This window comes from Lemur catta, chromosome 14 (assembly GCF_020740605.2).
Source record: "Lemur catta isolate mLemCat1 chromosome 14, mLemCat1.pri, whole genome shotgun sequence".
NCBI lineage: Eukaryota > Metazoa > Chordata > Mammalia > Primates > Lemuridae > Lemur > Lemur catta.
In genome coordinates this window covers 24,216,544-24,228,722 of record NC_059141.1, presented here as the reverse complement: position 1 = coordinate 24,228,722, position 12,179 = coordinate 24,216,544, and the positions used below count along the sequence as shown (strand labels likewise).

At 44.9% G+C, this 12,179-nt stretch overlaps 1 protein-coding gene across 2 annotated transcripts in view; it reads left to right on the top strand.

The window, feature by feature from the left end:
- The window catches only part of ABCC2 (ATP binding cassette subfamily C member 2), a 55,236-nt gene that overhangs the window by 23,862 nt on the left and 19,195 nt on the right, over nucleotides 1–12,179 (top strand). For both annotated transcript variants that reach the window (XM_045568658.1, XM_045568657.1), the window contains 8 exons: nucleotides 586–723; nucleotides 1,287–1,433; nucleotides 3,051–3,135; nucleotides 3,855–3,921; nucleotides 5,449–5,575; nucleotides 7,475–7,651; nucleotides 8,740–8,907; nucleotides 11,462–11,642. In XM_045568658.1, the coding sequence (XP_045424614.1) occupies nucleotides 586–723; nucleotides 1,287–1,433; nucleotides 3,051–3,135; nucleotides 3,855–3,921; nucleotides 5,449–5,575; nucleotides 7,475–7,651; nucleotides 8,740–8,907; nucleotides 11,462–11,642 (1,090 nt within the window). The remainder of the gene's footprint in view (nucleotides 1–585; nucleotides 724–1,286; nucleotides 1,434–3,050; nucleotides 3,136–3,854; nucleotides 3,922–5,448; nucleotides 5,576–7,474; nucleotides 7,652–8,739; nucleotides 8,908–11,461; nucleotides 11,643–12,179) is intronic.

Genomic DNA, 12,179 nt, shown 5'->3' with positions numbered 1-12,179 from the left:
TCCCCATCTAATGCATCACCAGCTGAGCTCTGCCTCCTCCACATCCCCACCCTCCCACTCCCCACCATCCCTGGAAAAATTATCTTCCATGAAACTGGTCCCTGATGCCAAAAAGATTGGAGACCACTGACCTAGAGCAGTGGTTTGTGACCCTAGCACAACAGGTTCACCTGAGAAGCTTGTAAAGCCCACTGGGGCTGAGGCCCTAGTCCAGACCATTTAAACTGGACTTTCAGGGGGCAAGGCCCGGACATCTGTATTTTTGAAAATCTTCCTCGGTGATTCTAAGATGCGCTAAGGTTGAAAACCACTGTCATATAATCATGCCACTGCACTCTAGCCTGGGCAACAAGAGGAAAATCCTGTTTGGAAAAAAAAAAGTAAAAAAGTGAGATAATGTATCTAAAATGCTTTGTACTTAGAAGATTGTCAACAAATGTAAGCTACCTTTCTGTAATCATACTTTACAATCTGGATTTCCCACCCCACACTTTGGGGAGCATATCCTGAAACACAGGTGGATCAGATGCACCTGGAACCCTTCTGGGGCACCAATGTGAGCTGTGTTCTTTTCTGACTTATTAGATTCTGAAGTATTTTGCCTGGGAACCTTCATTCAAAGACCAAGTCCACAAACTTCGGAAGAAGGAGCTCAAGAACTTGCTGGTCTTTGGTCGAATACAGGCTGTGATAACATTCCTCTTATACTTAGCTCCGGTCCTGGTGAGTAGCCAAGGAGTCAGCGGGCTGCATATCCTTTTGGACAGGAGTCAGCCTCCTGAAGAGGAAGTTCTATTTTTGATAGACTACGTAGCACCTCTAGGCCTGACCCCCAAATGCAGGGAACTTAGTCTCCCTCCTCAACTCCCTGTGCTGCTATTCCTACTTAGTACCCACTAACTGTAGTCTCACCCTTGCTTACTGTTTGGTGGTCTAGCAGCCCAGAGCAAGTTTTAGGATGTACAGCATGAATGTAGCATCCAGGAATGATTTGCATAGGGGGGCTTCTTGTCTTACTGTGGGAGATGGTATGGATCCATAGTGGAAAGAACACTGATATAGGAGCCAGGATACCCAAGCTGTGGTCCTAATAATTCATTAATTGACTTTGTGACCTTGGGTAAGATATTTCTTCCTCTTCTGGGCTCAGTTTTCTCATCTGTAACATGAGGAGATTGGGATAATCCTCAAGCTCCTGCAACTCTGATAGATTGTGTTCCTAAAACTTAGCACAGGCTGCTTGGTCCCTTTTAGGCATACATTACTCACGACCTTGCTCTTTCCAGGTGTCTGTGATCACGTTTTCCGTTTACGTCCTGGTGGATAGCAACAATGTGTTGGATGCAGAGAAGGCTTTCACCTCCATCACCCTCTTCAACATCCTGCGCTTTCCCCTGACCGCCCTTCCCATGGTGATCTCCTCTATGCTCCAGGTAGGTTAGGACTCTTACTGCCAACTGTCTCTCTCTGGTCAAAAGCCTTACAGTCCAGAATGACTGGCCTATCACATCCCGTGTCTAGCTTCTGCTGGTGAACTTTCAATTAGAGAGCTCCATTTGGTCTCTGGAGACCAGTGGTTTGATTTTAGTAAAATCATGAGCTCTCTGAGCCCCAGCTTATCTGACCATAAAATGAGGATAATCACACCAACCAATCTCATCTACTTCACAGGGAGACAGTCTTGTAAATGCATTTAGTGAGATGATTATGATTGGCCTTGGTGCTGGGAACATTTCTAAGCCCTTTTCCCAGCTCAGTTTCTCCTATATTTTTCCAAAGTTCTTGAAGTGTTGATATAACATCAGGCAAATATGGCACAAAGGGAAAGAAAGAGCTTTCATTTGCATGAACCCATGTGGTGGTCAAACCAAACACAAACTGGGGGGCTTAAGCTGTCAGAAAATGAGTTTGGAGTTTAGGGCACCTTGGATTGGCCAGAGGGAACGTCTGGGTTCTGAACACTGTCACTGAGATGGGCCAAGTACCAGATCTCAGGAGGGAGTTCACAGGGCAGGTGGCAGACTGATGACAGGGCCAGAATGACAGGGGTGGAGTGTAGTGACCTGCATTCATCCCAGAGATGTCTGGCTTTAGACAGCTCAGGCCACAGGAAGGACTAGAGTTGAGGAGAAGGCCCTCCTGTCCTGGAGGGTTTGAAGAAAAACTGACATATTTGGTGGCAAGTAAGGAAAAAAACATGCTCTTTTTAGGCACAGCTTATTATATAGATAGCAAAAGCAAGACTGGCAAAGGTGTCAGCTCCCAGAATTCCTTGCAACTCAGGATGACACTGAACCAAAAGGGGTCAGATAATGCAGAATGGGCAGTGGGGCCCTCTGTTTCTGAGGAGCTTATCCATGTAGCAGCTAAGCAGCGTCATAGCCTGCAGTTATACCCTAAGGAGGGAACAGGCAGAAACCCTAACACTTCGTCAGAGCATGGGTGGCAATGAGAAATCGTCTCATGACAGCCTTCCTAGCATATAGAGAGGCAGGTGAGAAGCACCCCTTGTAGAAGCTCCTCAAAATCCTCCCAAGTTCTCATGTTCCAGGGGCACCATGGAACATGAGAACATTTAGGCCAGCTGCAATTTAAGCTATGTAGCCTTGGTGGAAATGTGCAAGGTCACCATGATGCCATGGTTAATTCCTGTCCAGAGGGTCCTAGTGAGATATTGGATGTGTCATCAAGGCATAGACTCTGTCAAATAAGAACAAGCCAGGGGCCCACTTACCAGAACCAAACAGAAGTTGGGGGGATTTTTGGTCTTAGAAGGCAGGAGACAGTTTCTGGAACTGGGGCCAAAGCTTGGAGAGAGATAGAAGCATAATAGAATTGAAGGCCGTGAGTCTCCTGAAGGGCTGAAATGGAGCATCTGTTTCCATCTGTTCATGGTGGGACGGCTCCCAGGGCTGAGTCTGTGGTGGGGGTTAGGAGGTTGCAACTGTGGCCAATGGCAAATTGTGGGCTAATGACAAAGCCAAACTCTTCTCCTTACTTGTGGTTGTTACTGAGTTTTTAAACTTGAGATCCTTTGTGTCCTTCTCTAGGCCGTTGTTTCCATAGATCGGCTAGAGAAGTACTTGGGAGGGGATGACTTGGACACATCTGCCATTCGACATGACTGCAATTTCGGTAAATGAATTTGGATGTTCCTTCCCAAGCTTATTAACAGTGTCAGCATGAGAATCTTGACATATAAGGGCATAGTGGCAGCAAACTGATTGAAAGGGAGAGCTGGGGGATTTGTCTTCAGCCTGTGCTTGCATAATAAGCATACTGTTTGTACTTATGTTTATGCTTAGAGAAGATTGCTCAACTAGATTGCTAAGCAAAGCTGGGCCGGCTATTCTGAGGATAAGCAGGGAATCCTGCAAAGGATCCAGAAAAAACAAGTCAGGAGGGAGCCAAGTGTGTGGGATTGGGAAGGCAGCCGGAGTGAAAGAATACACAGGTTCTGAAGGTTTAAGGATTGGGGCCATCCATGGCCAAATTGAGCAGTGAGTCTGGAATCCATGGTGGGAGGATTTATAAGGATACATAAGGAGGTGGAATTCCTACAAGCGACTAGGTAACAGAGGTCCTAAGAATGTACCCAGAGTTTCTGTAGGTCAGGAAGCTGGGCCACCAACAGGCTTGGGACTCCTGAATCAAAAAGGACTTTGTATGAAGGCCGCTTCTGGTCTCATCCGGGGAGCTTTCGTTTGCCTCCTGTTAGTGTAGGAGCCAGCGCCTGACAGAGGCAATCCCAGGAGCTGATGGTGGAAACAGAGAGGCACGCGAGGGCTGAGAAAGGGCAGACAGACACGCGGAGACCTTCACCTGATTAAAAGAGGGGGCCTTTTTCTCAACAGACAAAGCTATACAGTTTTCTGAGGCCACCTTTACCTGGGAACATGATTTGGAAGCCACAGTCCGAGAGTGAGTTGCCTTCCCTTCACCCTGCTGTTCTTTATCCTCCTTGTCCTGTTCTCAGAAAATTCCACATAATGGAATACGTGGGGAAATGAGCTATGTACACGTGTTCAGTTAGGTACAAGTACAGGCTGAACCTCTGGAGAGATGGGCTGAGAACCAAGATCCTGAACTTCTTTCCACATAACTGCATATGTCTCCCTGCTTTCCTACTGTGGGACTATGAATGTCCAGCTGGGGACCCACAAAGACATTTGTTCTCCAGAGTGTGGATGGAGGCAGTGCAGGGTTGGCAGGTGGCCAAGGTCTCTGGGTATGGTAAAGGATACACACACAAGAACCTGAACTCAATGTTAAGTTCATTGATTCATTTAAGAATAGTAAGCAGGGACATTGCACTCTGATTTCTTTCCCCAGACTGGACAATGGGAGCTGCCATTATAAGATTCAACTTCAGATCTGGAATTTCACATCAAAATACCCATGCCCACAGCCCATCCTGAGGGCCCACCCACCTCCTCTGCCACGCAGGTGTGCTGCCCTAAGCCAGCCCCTCTTGCCATGCAGCTGCATGTAGTGTGTCTCTTAAGCCTTATGTGTAACACTACACCCAGCTCATCCACTGAGCACAGCACGGAGGGCACCAGGAGCCCCAGCAGGCCATTATCTTTCTTTCTTCACAACTGAGCACACCTTATTGTCTCCCTGCTATACCCATGACTTCTCACCCTTCTCTCCTGTTTTCACAGCCTTTAACATGGACTCTGGAGCTAGCCTTGGGATGAGCCAGGGCAGGAGCCCCTGCTCTGAGCACTCCTAACCCAAAAGCTTCCCTTTTCAGAGAAGGAACTGGACAGAGCTTCCGCTTTACTTCTATACGTCTGCAAGAAGTTCAGCTCAATGGGCAGGGTCAGAAAGGCTACAAACAAGTTCCTGATGTTCCTAATGTTCTGTGGACTCAAAAAACAGGGCTGGCACACAGAGCTCTCAGGAATCTAGCCCACTGTGGGCCCCTCCCCAGCCAGACACAGTCAAATCTTCAGGGGAGGGGCAGGGAACCTGCTTTCAGCAAGTGTTACAGTTGACCCATTAAGTAGCTAAATTTGGAAATCATTGATCTAGTCTAACCTCATTAGTTTAGAAACAAGAGTCCTTAGTCCAAATGAAATGACATTCTAAGATCACATAGCCCAGCAGTGGCAGAGTGGGGCCTTGAACCAAGTCAGATCTCCAGGCTCGCACTAGGGTCTTGTTCAATGGTACCACATTGATTCTAGGAGAATTTCACCATTGGAAACCCACATTTGGCACAACAGCCTGTAGAAGAGTTGGATAAATTAGGGCTCTCTCTCTTAGCCTCTTTTTAAAAAAATCATAAGAGAAGCACATTTGGGTCTTGTATATCTGAGGCAAATCTTCTAATCTTGAAGGAAAATCTAATACCAGGCTTCATGGAGAGTCAAAGAAGAGCCTTAAACTACTCTTGAATACCCACCCGCTGCCATCACCTTCAAATACATTTCTCTCTTTCAGTGTGAACCTGGACGTGATGCCAGGCCAACTGGTGGCTGTGGTGGGCACTGTGGGCTCTGGGAAATCCTCCTTGATGTCAGCCATGCTGGGAGAAATGGAAAATGTCCACGGGAACATTACCATCAAGGTGAGAGGAAATGCCGGTGGAGAAGGCTTCTGACCCTCCAATGTGGGCCACTTAGTGCTTTTTCCTCATTTGGGAGTAGGCACTGAGGACAAGTAAATGAGGCCTTGGAAACATCTGGTAGATTTGTGAACTGTAGATTCTCTGCCCCTTCCCAGGCTTAAATAGTGAGACCCTGGGGTTAGGGTCTGGGAATCTGCATTTTTCATGATCTCTCCAGGTGGTTCTCATATAAAGTGTGAAAACTGTTGACTGCAGATACCTTCCTGCAAAGTATAGGCATTTCTGCCACATCTATGCATGTGTTTCTGAAAACCTCACATTCTGCAAAACTGTGCAATAAAAATAACAGGATCTAGGGAAGAAGAGTTGTGACAGATCGCTAAAAGCTTATATAACTTGTAACCAAAGTACCAACAAAAGCAATACTAACAGTAACAACATCAAGAACAATAAAAACAGTAGCAATGTAAAATCAACCCTGTCCTTTGCACCCAACCATCACAGTTAGTCTTGGACCTCTCACTTTTTCCTTCCAGAGCTAGATCTTTGATAGCATTTGCTTCCAATATAAAAATCTGATGTAGTATTGATTTTATCAATAATGATTTTTTTTTAACACAGAGGAAAATATTTTCATGACATCTTCATCAGCACTCTGAACTTTTCCAGAGAGCCAAATTTAGGGAAAATTATAGTTATTTTTGAATCGTTGAACCAGCTACTACTTGTATCAAAAAGAAGCATGTCTATAGATCTTCAGCTTTTTTTCTTAAGATCTTCATATATTACTAAAGGTTTCTTTTTAATTATGAGGAAGCTTCCCCTGATTGCTATATATTGACCCACTTGGAAAATTTTTTTTTTTTTTTTTTTTTTTGAGACAGAGTCTCACTTTGTTGCCCGGGCTAGAGTGAGTGCCGTGGCATCAGCCTAGCTCACAGCAACCTCAGACTCCCGGGCTTAAGCGATCCTACTGCCTCAGCCTCCCGAGTAGCTGGGACTACAGGCATGAGCCACCATGCCCAGCTAATTTTTTTGTATATATATTTTTAGTTGGCCAGATAATTTATTTCTATTTTTGGTAGAGACGGGGGTCTCACTCTTGCTCAGGCTGGTCTCGAACTCCTGACCTCGAGCGATCCACCCGCCTCGGCCTCCCAGAGCTAGGATTACAGGCGTGAGCCACCGCACCCGGCCTCCACTTGGAAAATTTTTAAGAACCGTCTTCTCTCCCACAATATATTGACTTCATTCCCTGATTTACCATCACTAATGGGCTAAGTTGCATTTTAAAAAAACATGCATATAGCAAAACAGAGCTATAAATTTATCTCTGTCTCTTAATTCCTCTGGGGAAGGTTTTTCTGGCTACTTATAACTGAGTTCTTCCTCAAGCACAGGCATTTGTCAGTCTCCATCTTTCTTTGGCTATGATCTGCTTCATGCATTACCCTGGAATTCTAATTTTAACCTCTTAATTCTTGCTTCCTAGTATGTCATCTACACCATTCCCCTTGTCAGTGTTAGCGCTCTGTTGTTCCTAGTAAACTCATTGGGTGTGACTGAAACCTTGTTCTAGAGGCAGCACATGCATTCATCTTCTGATTTTTAGGATCATGGCTAGAAAGCGATAGTCAAAAAAAAAAAAAAAGAGGACTTTAAATGGTGAAGAGGACATTAGCTCTTTTTCCCTGGTCAATGCAACATTTTAATGTGCTTGTAAAGTGCTTATAATGTACAAATACAAGCACATTAATAAATATCAGATCCTCAGTTATCCTGACATACAGTTCTTCAAATCTAAGATCCATTTGTTCCTCCTCCCTCCAGCCACCCCACCCTTCAATCCTGCATTTCTGGAGATACAGCTGTAACGTGGTCTGATCCTTTTCCTTCCAGGGTTCTATTGCCTATGTCCCACAGCAGGCTTGGATTCAGAATGGCACCATAAAGGACAACATCCTTTTTGGATCAGAGTTGAATGAAAAGAGGTACCAGCAAGTTCTGGAGGCCTGTGCTCTCCTCCCAGACTTGGAAATGTTGCCTGGAGGAGACCTGGCTGAGATTGGAGAGAAGGTACTTGGGATAACAAGAGATCTTGAAGGGTAAAGAAATAGTGAAGAGAAAAAGTGAGGACGATGGTGCACAAGTACAAGGGAGTGAAATAGATGACCAATTTAGGTAGTCATATTTGGAACAAACACCAGAAAATCTGTGTTTGCACTAACTGGCCACAGTGTTCTGTGCAAATAACTCAGAATTTTATTTATTTATTTTTTTTGAGACAGAGTCTCACTTTGTTGCCTGGGCTAGAGTGAGTGCCGTGGCATCAGCCTAGCTCAGAGTAACCTCAAACTCCTGGGCTCAGGCGATCCTTCTGCCTCAGCCTCCCGAGTAGCTGGGACTACAGGCATGCGCCACCATGCCCAGCTAATTTTTTCTGTATATTCTTCTCCCTGGGCAGAAGTGGGACCAAAGCCTAGGTGTCCTGATACAACTTCTGTAGGTCAGTGCGGCCAGAGGAGGATTCTACTACTCTGCTTCAAACACTCATAAATTTATTGTGAATTGTTTTCTCATGTTTTTAAATGCCTTTCTTAAAAAAGACTTCTAATGACTATATTGTATTTATTATATAGATATAATATAACTTATTTAGAGATCTCTAAATAAAGATCCTACATATTTAGACTGCTTTCATCCTTCCTCCCCATTACTAAAAATGAATATAACAATCTTTTGGGGACAAGGATCTTGACATGTTAGAAGATTAGTGTAGATACAGCCCCTGAGTGATTTTGTCCATTAATTCAGCATGTATTTATTGAGTACCTATTACGTGTCAGACACTATTTTAAGTGCTGAGGTTATAACCATAAACAAAAGAGAGAAAACCTCTGCCCTGGTACAGCTTTACATTCTTATGGAGTAAGAAACAACAAACATATTAAATAAGTAAACTATATGATAAGAAATGGTAAGTTGGTCATATCTTTAATTATGGAGCCTTAAGTTATTTATTTGAATGTAAGTTATTTATTTGTAAGAGTTTTAAGCCTTTGACAACTTATCGAGGCAAATTTCTTCCTTTTACCCCTCTTTATTAGAGTCTGTAAAGGTGGGACTAGGTAGCAGTGCCTAATAGAAATTATTTTCTTCTTCAGGGTATAAATCTCAGTGGGGGCCAGAAGCAGCGGATCAGCCTGGCCAGAGCTACCTATCAAAATTCAGACATCTATCTTCTAGATGATCCCCTGTCTGCTGTGGATGCTCATGTGGGAAAACATATTTTTAACAAGGTCTTGGGCCCCAATGGCCTGTTGAAAGGCAAGGTGAGAGATCATTTAAAGTGATGAAGATATGACAGTGGAGGTGGGAGGGAGGGGTGGGGACCACACACATCACTCAGGACAACTGTTGTGCTGAAGCAGAGCCCCTTATTTACATGCCCCCTGGGCTCCTAGGAGATTCCACGTCAGACTAGTCTCCCAGGAGACCACCCCACGGAGGCTCCCATCATGAGGGCGTGGCTCATGCAGGAACTGGCCAATTTGACACCTATTCTCTAGCTCTGACATTGAGCTTCTTAGGATGATGGCTTATGATAAAAAGTACTTTGGGACCTGTGGTTATAATAAGAAATATACTTGGTTTTTGTCTCCGGTTCCTGGCGCAGGCTCCTAAAACTCTTGGAATTTTCTGAGTGATAGGAGTGTCTTTTGTTCTCCATAATGAGCCCCTTTGGATCATAACTGAGTTTATGCTAATGAGATGACTTATGGTAGGGCCCCTAGACAGTCTCAGTCTGGGGCTGAAAGACTAATTGATTACAGGGTTGGAGCCTTCAGCCCTATCTAACCTATCTCCAGGTAAGGAAGGGGACTGGAGGCTGAGTTATAAAAGCTCTTGAACGATGAGATTTGGCAAGCTTCCAGGTTGGTGAAAACATCAAGGTACTGGGAGGTGGTGCAAGTGGAGAGGGCATGAAACCTCCCTACTTCCCCCCACTTACCCTGTGCATCTCTTCCACTTGGCTATTCCTGAGCCGTGTCCTTTACAGTAACCTGTAGACACAAGTAAAGTGTTTTCCTGAGATCTGTGAGCCATTCTAGCAAATTATGGAACCTGGCAGGGGGTCATGGAAACCCCCAATTTGTAGCCAGCTGGTCAGAAGTATGGGTGGCCCAAGACTTGCTACTGGCATCTCAAGTGGGGGCAGTCTGATGGGACTGAGCCCTTAAGGTGTGGGGTCTGTGGTAACTTGTGGTAGTTAGTTTCAGAATTAAATTGAATTGTTGGACACCTAAGTGGTGTCACAGAATTGGTTGGTGTCAGAAAACACTCCAGAGGACCCAACAATTCACCTTGCTGGTGGGACACAGGTCATCTTGCAGATATTAGAGCTATGCTCTAAGAAGATGCTTTCCTTGGAACCCTTGCAGGATATGAGAAAACTAGGCCTGGAAAGGGTGATTCAATCTGAACATAGAGATAATAGCTAATACTTACTGAGTATTCAGTATGTCCCAGGCCTGTGCTAAGCACTTTAACTGCATGGTCCCATTTGATTCTCACAGTGCCTCTGTCAGATGGTATAGGTAAAGTGGCCAGAGCAAGTCACTAGAACTGGTTGTAGGTGGAGAATAAGCTTTCCTTACCGTGGGCAACTTGTCATGTTTGTCCTGATACAGCGGGCTGAGTCAGAGAGGGGCTGATAGAGCCCCCCGTCAATAACAGCATCTCTCTTGGCACTGGGCAGTGAGACTCCAACTGAATTTGGCCTGTTCCCTTCAATATTTCTTGAATGCTGGTAATCAGGGGATGGCACAGTGGATGAGACCTGGGCTGCTGTTCCCCTGAAGCCGTTTGCCTGATCAGTGAGTCAGCAGGAACTCACTCTCCCTCCTGTTCCTGGTCCTGGCTTTGGTCCTTAAGGCCTTTTTAGTTTCACTTGTTCATGAACTGAATACCCACCCTGTTCCGGGTTCATTGCAAAAAATGGGCATGCATAGGTAGAAAAGTCTAGTTCTTGCTGTCAAGTAACTTAAAGTCTAATAGGAAGACATACAGAAAAGCAAATAATAACATTAGAATACAGGAGCTGTTTTAATAGTAGTCTATACACACTATGGTGGAAACATTGGAGGAATGCCCAAGTCTTGCCTGGGCCTGAGGAAAGACACCAGGAGAGTTGGCTTTGAGCTGACACTTAAGAGATGAACATCTCCTAGATATTCCAGATGAGAGGGGCCTAGTCTCTCTGGGGCTGTGAGCAGTGGGCTTAGATTCTCTCTCCAGAAGCCCATCTCAAACCCGTAGTCCCTAATTGAACCTCATTACTGACCCCAGGTGTTTGTCTTTCTTTGAGTGGAGCTCCCGTCTCAGGAGTCAGTAGACAAGAATACAGGGGATGACAAGTTTCTGACACCAGGGAGAAACATTCTCATCCCACAATGTTTCTAACATGAGGAAAGAATCTGGATGGGTCATGTTCGTTCAATTAAGTGAAAGGAGCAGTTAGTTAGCTATTTAGTTAGTTTTGTATACATTCTTCATATTTATAGGCTTTGATCTCAGATAATATTCCTAAGCCCAATCATTGGCTACCCAGGAATGTGGAGGAGAATGTGTGTAGGGCAAACCTCGTTGTCACTATAGGAAAATAACTGAGTGGATCTGCAATGATGAGAGTCTCATCTCACACATAGAGTTGGGTTTTAAGATGAGGTTCTGGGAAGGAAAGGAAGTAAAATAGACCAAGTGCTCAGGGCCACATTTTGAAGCAAAGCCCCAGAGTGAATTGACATGCCTGTTCTTCCCTTTTGAGTAAGCCAGGGAAGAGGGTGGACATAGGGCAGTTAACACAACTTAATGTTATTTTTACAGACTCGACTCTTGGTTACACATAGCATTCACTTTCTTCCCCAAGTGGATGAGATTGTGGTTCTGGGGAATGGCACCATGTTGGAGAAAGGATCCTACAGTGCTCTGTTGGCAAAGAAAGGAGTGTTTGCTAAGAATCTAAAGACATTCCTAAAACTTGGGAGTCCTGAAGGGGAAGCCACAGGTATGTAAGGAGGATTGGAACAGGATAGAACTTGGGGCATGGGTGGAAATGGTAAACCCACATCTGCCTCCTGAACTGTTCAGTATCCAATGAACTTGACTCGGAAGTGAATAACTCAGAGATTCAAACTCTGCCTTCTGTGTTCTGTGTCTCTGTAAAGAAACAAAAATAGAAACTCTCTGCCTGGGCCAACCTGGTGGCTCATCCTGTTCATCTGGTGTCTGACATGCAATCAAAGAACACTTTTTAGAGGGGTGCACCTGAAGGTTTGGGCTAGGAACCCTGTGGGAGGAGCACCAGAGACACTGGTCCCTCTTTTAGGAATGCCATGCTTCTGTTGACTCTAATCACCCATGACACCCCAACTACTTCAAATCCATTAAAACCAGTTCCTGGAAAGTTGGCACTAATAGTGTACTTCTAAATTCTTGATAAGTCCTAACAAAGGGATCTTGATGAATACACCAAAAACCACTGGGTGTTTGAACCAGAAAAAAATCATATCAGTTGCATAGTCTCACAGTATACCATAGGAAT